Genomic DNA, 15864 nt, shown 5'->3' with positions numbered 1-15864 from the left:
GAAAGTGCTTTATATATGACAGAGCAGAAGAAAAATGAGAACTACTGTCTACCCTTCTCCACTCATCTTAAAAGGGGGCATTATCAGTCTATCAGAACAGATTGAGTATCTCCTCCCCAGGGACACTTCTCTAATCCCCATCTTCCTTCATTCCCATTATCCTGAACCTTCCATTATCATCATGTTATTCCTTTTCTCCTCTCATAAGGACTATCAGGCTTTGAAAGATCTCCAGATTCATGACAGGCCCTGGGAAGGGCCTGAAGGAAAGGTATCAGGATGTGGTGGACAGTCTTGGCCTAAAAGGACATTTCCTAAAGTGCTCCTGGCCCCAAATGTCATCCCCAGGACCAGCCTGGCAGGCTTCCTCTCCTCTTGTATCTAGGAAAAAGATCCCTGACATTCAGCTAAGAGACTCATTAAGAAGTATGCTACTGCTAAGCCTTGCAGGTGAGCAAGCTTTGAAACTGCATTAAGGTCCTAAGTTTGTAATTAAGCAGACAAGGGAGACCTAGGATTCTATGATCACCTAACTTCTAGCTGTCAGGGGTATTGGAAAAGCCCCTTCTTTTTTACAGGACCCAGAAGACAGGCAACATGATTGGAACTCTCCAAATGCCACTCCACTGTCCTTTCCATCACACTCATTTCCTTATAGAAATCTCTTCCTGCTGGTTGTACCTTTTGTCTGTATCCCATTACTGGAGAAAGAAGACAGGCTATTCGTGCTCCCCACCCTGACTCTCAGTCTCTGCCTCCCAAATAGGGAGGAAGCCGGACACTTGACAGAGGAACAGGATTGTACAGACCCAGAAGATGAGGACCCTGGGAAGCCCAGGAGCCAGCACCGCATGGATCTCACCGGGGAGGAAGGAAAAGAGCCAAAGGGAAAGCTACGGAGCTCTCTTCGACGCACAACTCTCCAACCAACAGCTTCTCTTCTACTTTGAACTCTAAATTTCCTAAGGAAGCTCCACAGAAGTGAGTGAGCGCCCATTCAAGGACCCAACTTCCCTTAATGCATCTCCCCAACAACTCCCTGAACCCAAACCAGCTGGTGCTAACCAGGCACCCCTCCAAATGCACATTCTGCTCAACAAGTGTTTTATTCAGCACCAGCTCTAATATACTAATACCTACATAGAAATCCCTCCCCCATCAAACAGCTACATTGTGAAACATACATTAAATACTCAAATGCACTTCTTTTTAATTAATAAATGCTTACAAATAAATAGACACATACTTAAAAACTGTTTAGCTTGGTAAAAATTTTATCCTTTCTTCCACAAGAGAGCAGCATGGCTTAGTGAAAAGAATGTGGACCCAGCAAGATGTATTAGAGTCCTTCCCAAGACAAGTGTCTGTGTGATCCTGGGTAACCATCAACTGTCTAAATGTCAACTATTCCCCTGCTCCCACAGGGTAACCTAGTACACAGAAGTGCTTAACACAAGGCTAATGATTCTGCTGGAGGGCTGGTGAAGTACTGGAAGGTTTGTGGGAAGGAGGGTATATTTTAAAAGTACAACAAAAGTCCATAGAACGGAGTGATCAGCTCATCAGTTTTGCCACTCATTGTTTATATGGTGCCAGACAGTAGCAACCTCTTGACACTAAATGAGGAGGTGGGACTAGGTAATATCTCAGATCCTCTGCTACTCTAAATGTAATGACTTCTCACTAACAATTGAATAAAACCATTTTCGTGGTTATAACAGTCATCCTTGGGCAAGGATACAGGACTTAGCATCAAGCTCAGTCAGCTCAAGTCCTGCTTCTGAGTGAACTGAGGAAAGATGTCCAGTGGCCCAGGCCACTTCAGAAGACTAGAAATGGCAGAGATTCCTGATCTATGTTAGAAGAGAGGCTTCCTCACCAGGGGCTTCCTGTACTGATGACATTCATAGAACCAACCCCCAAATAACCAAGAAAAAAGCCCCCTCACTGAGTCTATAATGACATGGGAAGTAGACATTTCCTTCAAAGACTACAAATCAATTGAAAACTTAACCATCTTCCACACTGCTAAAGGTTCTGGAGTTTTGTCTTTCAATCACCATTTGACGGATTCTCTTTTAGCCACCCAAATCTCTGCTTGCAAGGACGGTACCTGTAAGCTTTCCAGAAGCAGCTTCACAGGGGTTTTCTTCAGCACAGAGCGAAGGAAGGAGGACTCACAAGATGAAAGGTCCCCCTTGTACACAGGTGCAATTGGTGGCATGGTTTCACTGAATGTTTCTGTGCTCAGTTCTTTCTCAAAGTTGCCTCTCCTTCCACAATGGCTTGATGCAGCATTACTTGCTATTTCTTCCTCTGCACATCCAGTGACTTCCTTTCCTTCAAAAGGAACACACAAAAGATTAACACTTTAGGTGCAGGGCAGGCCCATCTAAATAAAAAACAAACAAAAAAACAAGATTTGCTTACAAAGAAAGCAAGCTTTTGAGAGGATGTTTTTCCCTAACCTTGAAGTGAAATATTTCACTTTACACCTTCTTGTCTTGGAAGCACATTGGGGAAAAGAGCAGGCTTTTAGTTTTAAGCCTTTTCTCTTCTAAGGTATACTGTAAGACAGCAAAATGATGCGGCTGCTCACCACTTAACACTTCAGTGTAACTGCTGGGCCTGGAATAGGCCTAGTCAGCCCCCAGCGGCCCTGGTGCTGACCTGCCTGTCACAGACCCTAGCAGGGCTCTGGATCCAGACACTTTGACCTAGAGGGACTAGGAAACCATATAGAGTAGGGCTAGTTTGTTCACGTTAAACATAGAAAATTGATGCTTTTGATGATTGCTATGGACCCTGGTGTGAAGAATTAACAAATAAAAAACTAAACCCAGCGGTGGCACACACTGACAGTCTGCTGAGGGGGAAGCTGAGGCTGCTGGGATGCTTGAACAACTCAGGCATTTGGATCTGCAGTGGCTTAAAGCTGGTGAGGTGGGCACCAATGGGTCGAGCCCCAGGGAATGGAGGACCACCAAGCGGCCTAAGGGGACATAGACCAGCCAAGGTCAGAAACTGTGGGTCAAAGCTGCTGACCAACGATGGGAATGGGCCTGGGGGGTGTTGCTCCTGCTGCACTTCTGGCCTTGTGCCAGAGAGGGAGGAGACAAAGGCTCAAAAAAAAAAAAAAAAAGGACAAAATTTTGAAACTTTGAATCCCTGCAGAGATTAAAGATAAGCAACAGCAATGAAGAGGAAAATGATGGTTTCTATCTTTTCCAGCTTCTAGGTGAACTTTTACATAACAAACTCCTATGAATTCATGCCCCTGCAAGGGGAATCAGTGGAAAGCACTGATCTGGTCTTGGGGCCTGGGTCTCACCAACAGTGGCATTAACCTGGGGGATGATGGATATGTAACTCTGCTGTCTGGGCCATTTCCATTCTCTCTCTTTTTTCACCTGAAGAATAAGGGTGTTGAGCTTGATGACTTCTCTAAGCCCATTATGGCATCACCTGAGGCGACTCCCCACCTCCAACATGAGGCCCACCCTGGCACACCTCCCTTCTCCCTTCAGTGCCGTGAGGGTTGATGCAGAGGAGAGCAGATGAGGCTGCACTGTTTGCAGTCCAGACACAAAGCAATAATGTTCTCTTCACAAGTCTGTCAAGTCACATTCCTTTCCCCTAACAGTGTGGGATAAAGCAATGGCACCTCAAGATCAAAGAAAACTATATCCCTGATAGACTCGGAAAGTTGTGAACAAAGCATTAAAAAGATCAATGACTCCATCCAGCACTCCTTTAATTGTTACCAATGGCTGTCTGGTGGGAAAGCATGACAGGAAAGCCTGAACCCAGCCTCAAAGGCTGATAGAAATGATAAAGAGCTTCAGAGCTTTTCATTAATGGCCAGTAACGAATGTATTTCTCCACATGTTTCTGTAAATCCTTCTTGAGCCTATTAAAGGTTTTCAGTCTATTCAACCACTTAGGATAATAGATGCCATGTGGGAGTGCTTCCCCCTCCACCAAAACCAAAAAACCCCAAATGCTCGACTCCTCTAGGAGTTATGGGGACATTCTTGCACTTGGAGTACTATGGGACGTGGTCCACACAAGTGCCCTCTACTGTAGAAACTGACTCCCTTCAGCTTAAACCGTTAGACATCAGTGCTCTCTGTCTCCTCAGCGCTGGGAGTGATCCAACAATTAACTAAATCAAACTGGATTCCTGCCCTCTTGGAGCTCACAATCTACTTAGGAGAATACAAGAAATCAATCCATAACTACAACAACAAAATATAGGACTTAAAAAAGCAAGGAGGCAGCGAGGTGGCTAAGAAGATAGAGAGCTGGGCCTGGAGTCAGGAAGACCTGAGTTCAAATTTGGCCTCAGACACTTACTAGTTGTGTGTGACCCTGGGCAAGTCACTCAGCCTTTGTTTGCCTTAATCCAGTGGAGAAGGAAATGACAAACCACTCCAGTATCTTTTCCAAGAAAAACCCCTAGAATTGGATGTGACTGAATGACAAGAGCCAACGTGGAGGAAAATCAAGCACTAGCTACCCCTCTACCAAACAATGACAGGAATGTAAAGAAAGGCAAAGCATCCTCAGCTCTAAAGGAATCAATCTCACAATGGGCAGAGGAGAAGCACCACCAACTAGAGGGGGGGCAGTGCTTGAATGAGGATGAGGAAAAGGTAGGAGATGAGTAAGTGGAGAATACCTGGTATTCTGGGCCTAAGAAATACGTCGAGAAAAGGTCCCAAAGAACCTGAATAGGAGAGAGCAAGTGATCTAATACGGTTGTCGTGCAGAATATGTGGAGCTGAGTCCTGTGCAATAAGGCAGGAAAGAGGTGGCCTCTAACTGGTGTAGGACCTTGAATTTAGTCAGGTCGTCTGAATTTTATTCAGTAGGCTACATAATTCAGAACAGCAGAATTTTGATTTTGAGCAAAATAATATGCTCGGATCTGTGCACAAGCAAAACTCATCTACTGCAGCAATGAAGAATGTCTCTAATAATATATGGGGAGAAGGGTAGAGATTGCATAACTGGTTAGGAAACGTCAATAGTTGACATGAAGTGTAATAAAGTCCTAGACTGAGATATTGGCTATGGGAATAAGACAGGAAGATATATGAAGGAAACTATGAAAGGGAAAGAAAAGGGAAAAATCAAGAGCGAGCACCCAATCAGCTAAATAAAGATGTCACTGTTAGGGAAATTGTTTGGGGGTAAAGATAATGAACTTGGTTTGGGAAACATCTAATTCAAAGTGACGACACCGATGTCTTCTAGGGTAACTGGATATGAGGCAGAGATAAAAGTACCTATTTGGGTGTCATCTGCATAAAAATGACAATTAAAGAAACGATGACTAAGAGGAAAGATGTTGGCTAAGGTGGATGCTCAGGGAACCTGAGTGTTCTGCAGTCAAGTGCCCCCAGAGCACACAGAGAGGTTGGAGAACAAGGGTCAGGGAATCTCCCATCAATGGGCTTTCAGGATCTGACTCCCCTAATTGGCAAACCCCAATGAGCGGCTTCTCTGCAACATCCCTAACAAGCAGCCAGAGAGTAGTCTCTACCTGTACACATACAGCGATTGGTAATTAGCTACCAATCCAGGAAGATAATGAGCTTCTGGACAAACTGAACGGTTAGGAAGTTAATTCCTTAACAAATCTAAAAAACGTAACTGCTACTCACTGTTACTTTGCATGGTAGCGGCAGTTTGTCATTGCAGACTCGCTTTACAAACACTCAAGATTTATTCTGGTTTGAGAACCACAAGAATAGGCTGTCTTGCAGGCAAAGGCAGTTAAGTCGATTGTATCTAGGATAATCAACAGAGTTAAAAAGAGCAGAAAAAGAATGCAGACAGCAAAAGGTCCCGGAAAAAACAGAGAAATGAAGGCATACAAGGTACACAAACAGACTAAGAAGTTTGGCACTTATTCAAGTCGGGGTCAGAGGTTTTTAGGTCTGAGGACACCTGAACATGTTTGTACACAGACAAAGAAGACAACACAGAGTATGAAGGTTGGACAAAGTAACAGGAGGATGAGATATGCCAGTTCTCCTACAGGATTTGCCAGGAGTTTAAAGGAATAAGATAAAGGAAAGAGGGAATGGGTGATGATGCTGGGAGTTTAAGATGGGAAATGAGGTAACTCAGCAGGCCTCAATCTCTGTGAAAACAGAGGTTGGGATGCAGGGCTGGGGGAAACGAGTTGGGCTATGCCGCTTTTGAAGCCAAGCAGAGGACAAAGTCTGAACAGGTAGTTGGACCATAAGACAGGGAGCAAAACAGTGAGGGCCCAATAGATTATCCATGGGGTTTAAGAGATTTATGTCTTGTTATGGAACCTTTAGTCAAATCCTTACTATTCAAACCATGTTATCTTCTCTCTACCAGATAGATTATGCTCATTAACATACTGATGGGGTCTTACACATGTGACAGATTCAATAGGACTTGGAAATATCTTCTTAGCATTGGTTGAAAGCAGAATTAGAGAACAAAGTAGGAAATATCCTCCCAGAATAGGAATTCTAAAATGATGGCAAAGTGCAGAAGATCTGTGTTTAAATCTAGCCTCAGAGGCTGACTAGCCGTGAGACCCTGGGCAAGTCACTTCACTGAGTATGGCTTAGTTTCGTGGGAATTGGGGATGATAACGGCGCTTACCTCCCAGAGGTGTCATGAGAATCCAGTGAGATAACATGAAAAGCATTTTGCCACTCTGAAAGTGCTATATAAATGCATTGTAAATAGAACACGAGGCTACCACAACAAAAAAAGAAATAATTACCCCTTGTAGCTCCTGAGAGACTGTTTAGTGGAGTATCCTCTAAGACTAAGCATCCAGACTGTGCAACAATGGACAGATCAAAAGAAGATTCCTAGGGGGGAAAAGTGTTGATTACGGTCAACTTACTGGAAAAGACCCAGGAAGCAGGTGCCGATTTCTTACCCAACCTGGTCAAAATACCATGTTTTGAGTAGGATCTTAGAGTGCTGGTAGCTGGGCACAGGCCCAGAAAGGCCTGGGCTGTTTTACTCTACACAGACAAAGGGCATCTTCTCAGCTTTCTGGCTCAAATGGAGAAGATCAATGCCCACCTGGTCACCCGACTTCTACAAAGCTGGGTCTTTGGGAACCCCTCAGAGCTAGCTTTTGGCTCAACAGTCAGATCCACATAAGGAGCGGTTTTATGGAGCAGAACATAACTTCACTGTGAGAAATGACTTCCTAAACTCATACATACTGTAACGATTGGAATGATGCCACCTGCTGGAGACTTTCTGTAAAAAAGCTCCACCATGAGGTGAAGGTCTCTGAAGGCAAGACCATGAGTCTTTTCTTTGGCGTCAGGAAGTGACGTTTGCGTGTGGGAGGAAGGAGGAGGAGCTTGGCACTCTGACTCCTCTTTCGTGTGGACTCTGGCGGAGAGTGGAGCTAGGAATGCACTCTCCCTTTGATAGATAGATGAATCTAGGCCTTTCTCTTTCTCTTTACCAAATTCTTATTCTCCTTAATAAATGCTTAAAAGTCTAACTCTTGTTAAAGCTTATAATTTATTGGTGACCACTCATTAGATATTTTAGACAGACTAGCTAGAATTTTAGCCTTTACAAGACCTTCTTCTTCAAAAGGCATCAATGCTTACTTTCACTAGATGCAATACTTTAAAAACATGAAAAGCCTTATTTCATTCAAGGCCTTTCAGGAAGGCCATTTCATGTAACAAAAACAAAGGAACCACATGAAAATTTAAGGGCACCCACTCGGCAGCCATACCCAACCCACCACATACAACTACCTTTGTAAGCTAAGGAGAGAATCATGCATTACCCAAATCGACAACCACCAAGCCCTGATGTTTTCTTTTTTTAGGGAATTATTACCTTAGAGTGATCTGTCGTAGAAGTTTCACAGCTATAAGTTCTCTTTGTGTCAGGAAAAGTAGCAATATGACATATCTGGATGTCAGTCAATTTTTTTTCACCATCAGCTATATTTTCTTTTAAGTCTCTCTGGTAAGATATTCGCCTACGCTTGGATGGTAACTCTCCACACAGCTTGGGCTGATCACAACGTTTTGGACTTTTGTTCTTAGCTGAATTCCAAATGGGGGTTTAAAAAAAAATAGCTTTAAAATTATTTAAACAATATACCCTTGAAATCTTTAAAATATTCTATGTATAATTCTGAATATTTTATAAAGTTAACAAAATCACTACAAAACTCTCTTAGAAGTTAAATCATTTTGAAATATTGTAAAGAAAAAAGGAAAAACCACTAAAATGGATAAAAGGCAAATTTAATGAAGTCAGGTAATTCAAGACTATACACTTCATAACTGGCCAATATTTTACATTCCCTCTCTTCCCATATACAATGGAATCTTAATTCAAAGCCCCCCCCCCCCCCCCCCCCCCCCCCGCCGAAAAAAAAAAAAGATTCTAATACTGCTTCTGCCTTTTACTGAGGGACGCTTTGGCAGATTCATCTGAGGAGGCGACTCCACAATTCAGAAAACCTCAGTGTTTTCTTCACCGGCCTCTGACCTCCAAGTGGAACCATCCTTTCTTGTGCAGCCTTACCTCAAAACAGACCACCAGGACTCAGCCTGAATGGTTTCTTCCACAGGATGTTCCCTGTAACGGGCCTCAGCATCATCACTCCCGCTAGCAGCCAGACCTGTTTTCTTCTCCTGCTCTACATTTTCAATTCCAACACATCTTTTACAGCCCCAATCAAATGAATTTTCAACAAAGCCACCCCTGATTTCCTGTCAAAACAGCCTCAGTTTTCTTGACTACTTATTTGTTACAAGGGCATTGGGCAGAAGGGGATTTGTGGCAGGGAGAGAGAGGAAAAAGACAGAGTTGCCTAAAAGAGGGTCATGGAAGCATTTTTTAAAAAATGCACATAAAATATGACGGTCCAGAAAGTATTAGAGACAAAGACCCCTTTGAAAGTTACCGGTTAAATTTATATTTAAAAAAAAAAAGCAAGCTGGATATAAGATAGTTTCATATAATAATTCTCTTGTTTTGCCATGTATATGAAAATTTAAATCTCTGCATTTTTATCTGAGTCTCTTTACCTCACAATAAATTCTATTAGGTAATAGACATCTAGCACCATCCAAAACAGCAGGCTTTTACAAGTTGCTGGGTGTTTTTTTTTTGTTGTTTTGCCGCATTTAATTTACCCTGATAGGCTCTACTATAATTCAATTATTCTTATCCTAAAGGAATTCTGTCATCAGCAAATCTTCTATAATGAAATAAATGACCTAGTAGGTCAAAAGCACTGAAGAACCACACAATTGAGAAGTAGGTAAAAGCTAATAAATAAAAAAAAAGTCACAGATATGAATGGGTAATGTTTGTCTCAGAATGTATGCTCTGAAGGAAAAGGCCTCAATTTTTATTGACTTTTGTTAAAGAGTATCAGTCATAATGCTATGTATTTGAAGATGGTTCCAAGCAACTGCTGAAATCCAACCCACTAAGGTTCTATCACCATGACAACAGGCCCAATACTGTCAAGTGAAGTGTCCTTTTCCACAGCTTCTGTGATTCCACAATTAAAGATGACCACTGGTTTATTAGCAGAGTTTAAAAGCTGAGGTGAGGGATGATATGGGATTATAAATACAATGGCAAGTAGTTCGGGTTTCAATAAATATTTCTTGAGCTTAATAGACAAACAGGAAAGCTTCAGAGCAGGAAGCTGATGGGCAACTCCAAGTACTCAGAAAGTATTCGTCAAACACACTTTTATACCAGGTACCAGAGTTTAGAATTTATTTTGAATAAAAATCCTGGGCAAATTTGACTTTGTTTACTTACTGCAGTTTGCTGCCTGAAATTCTCCCTGTGGCCCTGAATGTCCAGACTTTCCTTCGTTTTCCTTTACTGGGTGAAAAGCAGATTGGAAGGCAGAAATTCGCTCTCTTAACGAATCACCATTTCTATTTCGAAAAGGGCTGGCCTGCTGGAGCATATGAAGAAAAGACTCGGTCAATCCAAAATGTATATGCCATATTTCAAGCCTAAAACTACACCATTTAAGCATTAACCACTTAGATATATCTGATTATAAATGATCATATTAAATTCAGGAAACTCTTAATATGAGGTTGTTGAACAAGTAAATGAGTGCTTTCCTTCCTGTAAAATGCATTTGTTTGAAAATATCCTAAATGCAACCTTCTTTCCCAGACTCAAAGCTCTCCCTCCATATGACCTAAAAGGAAACTTACAGAGATGAACATAGAAGTTTTTAGTAACATACTACCATATTAAACCAGAGTATGTTAATGGATACTGAGTGAACCATACTATTTCTTTTGTTTTTCTTTTTTGAGGTTTTTCCTTTTTGCTCTGATTCTTCTCATATAACATGACTAATGCAGAAATATGTTTAATGTTATATATGTGTGTGTGTGTATGTGTATATATTGTGAGGTAAAGAGACTCAGATAAAAATGCAGAGATTTAAATTTTCATATACATGGCAAAACAAGAGAATTATTATATGAAACTATCTTATATATATATATACATATATATATACACATATATATATATATGACCTAAATCAGATTATCTGCTGTCTAGGAGAGGGGGTAGGGTGGGGAGGGAGAAAAATTTGAAATTGAAAATCTTTTCTAAACAACTGTTGAAAAATAAAAATAATAAATTAATGAATTAAAAGAAAAAAAGAGTATTTTAAACAACCCAAAATTTCACCTTGGTCGGGGTATAATTCAATCAACACAGTACAAAAAAAATCTCTAGATTCAGCTGATGTAAAAAAAAAAAATCGGGTAGCAATCAAGACCTCAAAGTTAAAGCTACAAAAGATTTAATTAAAAGAGATAAACAAGAGAAACTACACGATGTATCACCAATATTATTCAATATTTTTTTACAGAGCATTTAAAATAACTACAGACAGTATAAAATACTTGAGAGTAAACCTGCCAAAACAGACCTAGGAACTCCATGAACATAATTACGAAACGCTCTTTATGAAAAAAAAAGTCAGAGTTAAATCACTGGAGAAATAATAATTATTCATGGATAAGGCAAAGCCAATACAAATAAAACAATTTACCTATTTATTCAATGCCATCCCAATTAAATTATTAAAAAAAATATTTTACTGAGTTAGAAAAAACAATAACAAAAAAGTCATTTGGAACAACAAAGGTCAAGAATTTCAAGAAATTAATGAAAGAAAATGAAAAGGAAGGCGATTCATCCATATCAGACCTTAAACTATAACTATATTATAAGGCAGTAAATATCAAAACTATCTAGCACAGGCTAAGGAGCAGAAAAGGTCGATCAGTGGAACAAAGTAGACATACACTACACAGTAGTTAAGACTTATAGTAACCTTGTGTTTGACAAATGTAAAGATTTATGTTTTGGGGATAACATTATTTGGTAACTATTGTTGGGAAAACTGGAAAGCAATCTGGCAGAGATTGGGCACAGACCAATATCTGAACTCATGTAGTAAGATAAAGTCAAAATGGATATATAACCTAGATTTAAAGGAAGATATCACAAGAAGATTAGAACAACACGGAACATATTACCCATCAGACTCATGGATAGGAGAATAGATGAAGAAACAAGAGACAGAGAACATTATGAGGTATAGATAATTTCAATCATATTAAATTTTAAAAGTTCTTGTACAAATAAAACCAATGTAGCCTAGATTAGAAGGAAAGCAGAAGGAGGGCGGAGCCAAGATGGCGGAGAGGAAGCAGCAAGCTGCCTGAGCTCTCCTTCTGTTCCCTCAAAACGAACATTAAATCAAGCCTCTGGACGGATTCTGAAACTACAGAACCTGCAAAGAGACAGAGAGACACAGTCCTCCAACCAGAGATAATTTAGAAGACTTCAGGAAAAGGTCGGTCTGACTCGGGCAAAAGGGAGGCCCAGCGCAGGGCAGCAACCCAGCGCCGAGGGGGTCGGGGCAAGTCAGTAGGAGCTGCGGGTCACAGCCGAACAACTGAGGCTCCCGGAACCTGGTTCAAAAATCTGGTGGCCAAGAAGGACAGTGGAAAAACTTACCTGCACCGGCCGAGAGGGCCACGAACGGCGGGATCAGACGCCGGGGTCTGACGCCTGGCTGGCCGAGCACAATCAGACAGGAAGTGCAGGACAGGGGATCTCCACACACCATAAAGGCCTCAGAGTAAAAGCCCGGTCACACAGCACCTATACACCTGCACAAGAAGCCCAAAACAGGGACCCTGGTGCCCCCAGAGCAGACCTCAACTTAAAGAATAAATAAATAAGCTGCAATAATGAGTAAGAAGCAAAAAAGAGCCCTCTCCATTGAGAGGTTCTGTATCAATAGGGAAGAAGCCAACACAAACTCAGATGAGGACAATAGCCTCAAATTGTCTACATCTGAAGCCTCACAAGGGAAGGTGAATTGGTCGCAAGAACAAAAAGCCTTCCTGGAAGAGCTCAAAAAGGATTTTAAAAATCAATTGCAAGAGGTAGAAGAAAAAATGGGGAGAGAAATGAAAGCAACACAAAAAAACTATGAAAAAAGAATCAGCAGCTTAGAAAAGGAAGCTGAAGAAAACAAAGCCTTAAAAAATTCATTTGGCCAAATGGAAAAAAAGCTGCATAATCTCACTGAAGAAAACAATACCTTAAAAAATTCACTTAGCCAAACGGAAAAAAAGGTACATAATCTCACTGAAGAAAACAATACCTTAAAAAATTCACTTAGCCAAATGGAAAAAAAGGTGCATAATCTCACTGAAGAAAACAATGCCTTAAAAATTAAAGTGGGACAGTTGGAAGAAAAGGAATCCATGAGACACCAAGAATCGGTCAAGCAGAATAAAAAAAATGAAAAAATAGAAGAAAATGTGAAATACCTCATTGGAAAGACAACTGATCTGGAAAACAGATCGAGGAGAGACAATTTGAGAATCATTGGACTGCCTGAAAGCCATGACCAGAAAAAGAATCTAGATACCATATTCCAGGAAATTATTAAGGAGAACTGCCCTGATATCATAGAATCAGAGGATAAAATCATCATTGAAAGAATCCATCGATCACCTCCTGAAAGAGACCCCAAAAGGAAAACTCCAAGGAATATTGTAGCCAAATTCCAGAATTATCAGGTGAAGGAGAAAATACTCCAAGCAGCCAGAAAGAAGCAATTTAAATATCATGGAGCCACAGTCAGGATTGCTCAGGACCTGGCAGCTTCAACATTAAAGGACCGCAAGGCTTGGAATATGATATTCCGGAAGGCAAAGGAGCTTGGATTGCAGCCGAGAATCTATTACCCAGCAAAAATGTGCATTTTCTTTCAGGGGAAAAGATGGACATTTAATGACATTGGGGACTTTCAATCTTTCCTGGTGAAAAGACCAGAACTGAATAGAAAATTTGATCTCAACATACAAGACTCAAGAGAAGTTTAAAAAGGTAAACAGAGGGGGAAAAAAAAGTTACCCTATTAGGTTAAACTGTTTATATCCCTACACAGGAAGATAATACTCATAACTCTTAAGAACTGTAAATGTATTTGGGCAGAGAGAAGGACTTTATATAGAGGGTATAAATATAAATTGTCTTTGATGTGATGATACAAAAGAATTAAGGAGATAAAAAGGGAGTCTATGGGGAGGAGAGGAAAGGGGAGGTGGAATGGGATGAATTATATCATATGAAGAGGTGGAAAAAAACCTATTATAATAGAGGGAAAGAAAGGAGGGGGGAACATGGTTTCAACCCTATTCTCATTAGATTTGACTCAAAGAGGGAATAACATATACGTTCATTGGGATAAAGAAACTTAACTCACTCTTTAGGGAAACAAAAGGGGAAGGGAAAGGGGGGGACTGAGAAGGGAGGACAAAAGCAAGGGAGAAAAGGGTAAAGAAAAGAGAGGGGGGTGATAAAAAGGGAGGGCAGATTGGGGGAGGCAGGGGTAAGAAGTAAAACGTCGGTGAGGAGGAATAGGGTGAAAGAAGGGGGGAAAAGTACAAAGGGGGTAAATAGAATGGAGGGGAATAGACAGTCAGTAATAATAACTGTGAATGTGAATGGGATGAACTCTGCTATAAAACGGAAGCGAATTGCAGAGTGGATTAAAAACCAGAACCCTACAATATGCTGTTTACAAGAAACACATTTGAAGCAGAGAGATACACACAGAGTAAAGGTAAAAGGCTGGAGCAGAATATATTATGCCTCAGCTAAAGTAAAAAAGGCAGGGGTAGCAATCCTTATCTCAGACAAAGTGCAGGCAAAAATAGATCTCATTAAAAGAGATAAGGAAGGAAATTACATCTTACTTAAAGGTACTATAGATAATGAAGTAATATCAATATTGAATATGTATGCGCCAAGTGGTATAGCATCCAAGTTCTTAGAGGAGAAGTTAAATGAGTTACAAGAGGAATTAGATAGTAATACTATACTAGTGGGGGATCTGAATCTCCCCCTCTCAGAATTAGATAAATCTAGCCAAAAAATAAATAAGAAAGAAGTGAAAGAGGTGAATAGATTACTAGAAAAGTTAGACATGATAGATGTCTGGAGAAAATTGAATGGGGATAGAAAGGAATATACCTTTTTCTCAGCAGTACATGGCACATTTTCAAAAATTGACCATGTATTAGGGCACAAAAACATCATAGTCAAATGTAGAAAGGCAGAAATAGTAAATGCATCCTTCTCAGATCATGATGCAATAAAAATTACATGTAAGAAAGAGCCAGGGAAAAGTAGAATGAAAATCAATTGGAAACTAAATAATTTCATTCTAAAGAATGAATGGGCCAAACAAGAAATCATAGAAACAATCAATAACTTTATCCAAGAGAATGACAATAATGAGACAACATACCAAAATCTATGGGATGCAGCCAAAGCAGTGCTTAGGGGAAAATTTATAGCTCTAAATGCTTACATGAATAAAAAAGAGAAAGAGGAGATTAATGAATTGGGCATGCAACTTAAAAAGCTAGAAAAAGAACAAATTAGAAATCCCCAATTAGACACTAAATTAGAGATCCTGAAAATTAAAGGAGAAATCAATAAGATTGAAAGCAAAAAAACTATAGAACTAATCAATAAAACTAAGAGCTGGTTTTATGAAAAAACCAATAAAATAGATAAAATACTGGTTAATTTGATTAAAAAAAAGAAAGAAGAAAACCAAATTACCAGTATCAAAAATGAAAAGGGTGATGTTACCACCAATGAAGTGGAAATTAAAGCAATAATTAGGAAATATTTTGCCCAACTGTATGCCAATAAATTTGACAATCTAAATGAAATGGATGAATATTTACAAAAATACAAACTGCCCAGGTTAACTGAAGAGGAAATAAAATCCTTAAATAAACCCATATTAGAAAAAGAAATTGAACAAGCTATTAATGAACTCCCTAAGAAAAAATCCCCAGGGCCAGATGGGTTTACGGGTGAATTTTACCAAACATTTAAAGAACAATTAATTCCAATATTATACAAATTATTTGGAAAAATAGGTGAAGAAGGAGTTCTACCAAATTCGTTTTATGACACAAATATGGTGGTGATACCAAAACCAGGCAAAGCAAAAACAGAGAAAGAAAATTATAGACCAATCTCCCTAATGAATAGTGATGCTAAAATCTTAAATAAGATATTAGCAAGGAGATTACAGCAAGTGATCACCAGGATAATACACTATGACCAGGTGGGATTTATACCAGGAATGCAGGGCTGGTTCAACATTAGGAAAACTATTAACATAATCAACCACATCAATAAGAAAACCAACCAAAATCATATGAGTATCTCAATAGATGCAGAGAAAGCTTTTGACAAAGTACAGCACCC

General features: G+C 40.0%; 1 protein-coding gene across 3 annotated transcripts in view; it reads right to left on the bottom strand.

Moving 5' to 3' along the window:
• CDCA2 (cell division cycle associated 2) overlaps positions 1-15864 on the bottom strand; it is a 56125-nt gene that overhangs the window by 19386 nt on the left and 20875 nt on the right. For 2 of the 3 annotated variants that reach the window (XM_043985764.1, XM_043985766.1), the window contains exons 5-8: positions 9829-9973; positions 7873-8084; positions 6776-6866; positions 2114-2340 (exon numbers count right to left, since the gene is read on the bottom strand). In XM_043985764.1, the coding sequence (XP_043841699.1) occupies positions 2114-2340; positions 6776-6866; positions 7873-8084; positions 9829-9973 (675 nt within the window). The remainder of the gene's footprint in view (positions 1-2113; positions 2341-6775; positions 6867-7872; positions 8085-9828; positions 9974-15864) is intronic. The other variant, XM_043985767.1, reaches the window with a different exon arrangement.

The sequence above is a fragment of the Dromiciops gliroides genome, chromosome 2 (assembly GCF_019393635.1).
Source record: "Dromiciops gliroides isolate mDroGli1 chromosome 2, mDroGli1.pri, whole genome shotgun sequence".
NCBI classification, from domain to species: domain Eukaryota; kingdom Metazoa; phylum Chordata; class Mammalia; order Microbiotheria; family Microbiotheriidae; genus Dromiciops; species Dromiciops gliroides.
The sequence above is the reverse complement of the archived record's forward strand: the minus strand, read 5'-3'. Positions and strand labels throughout refer to the sequence as shown.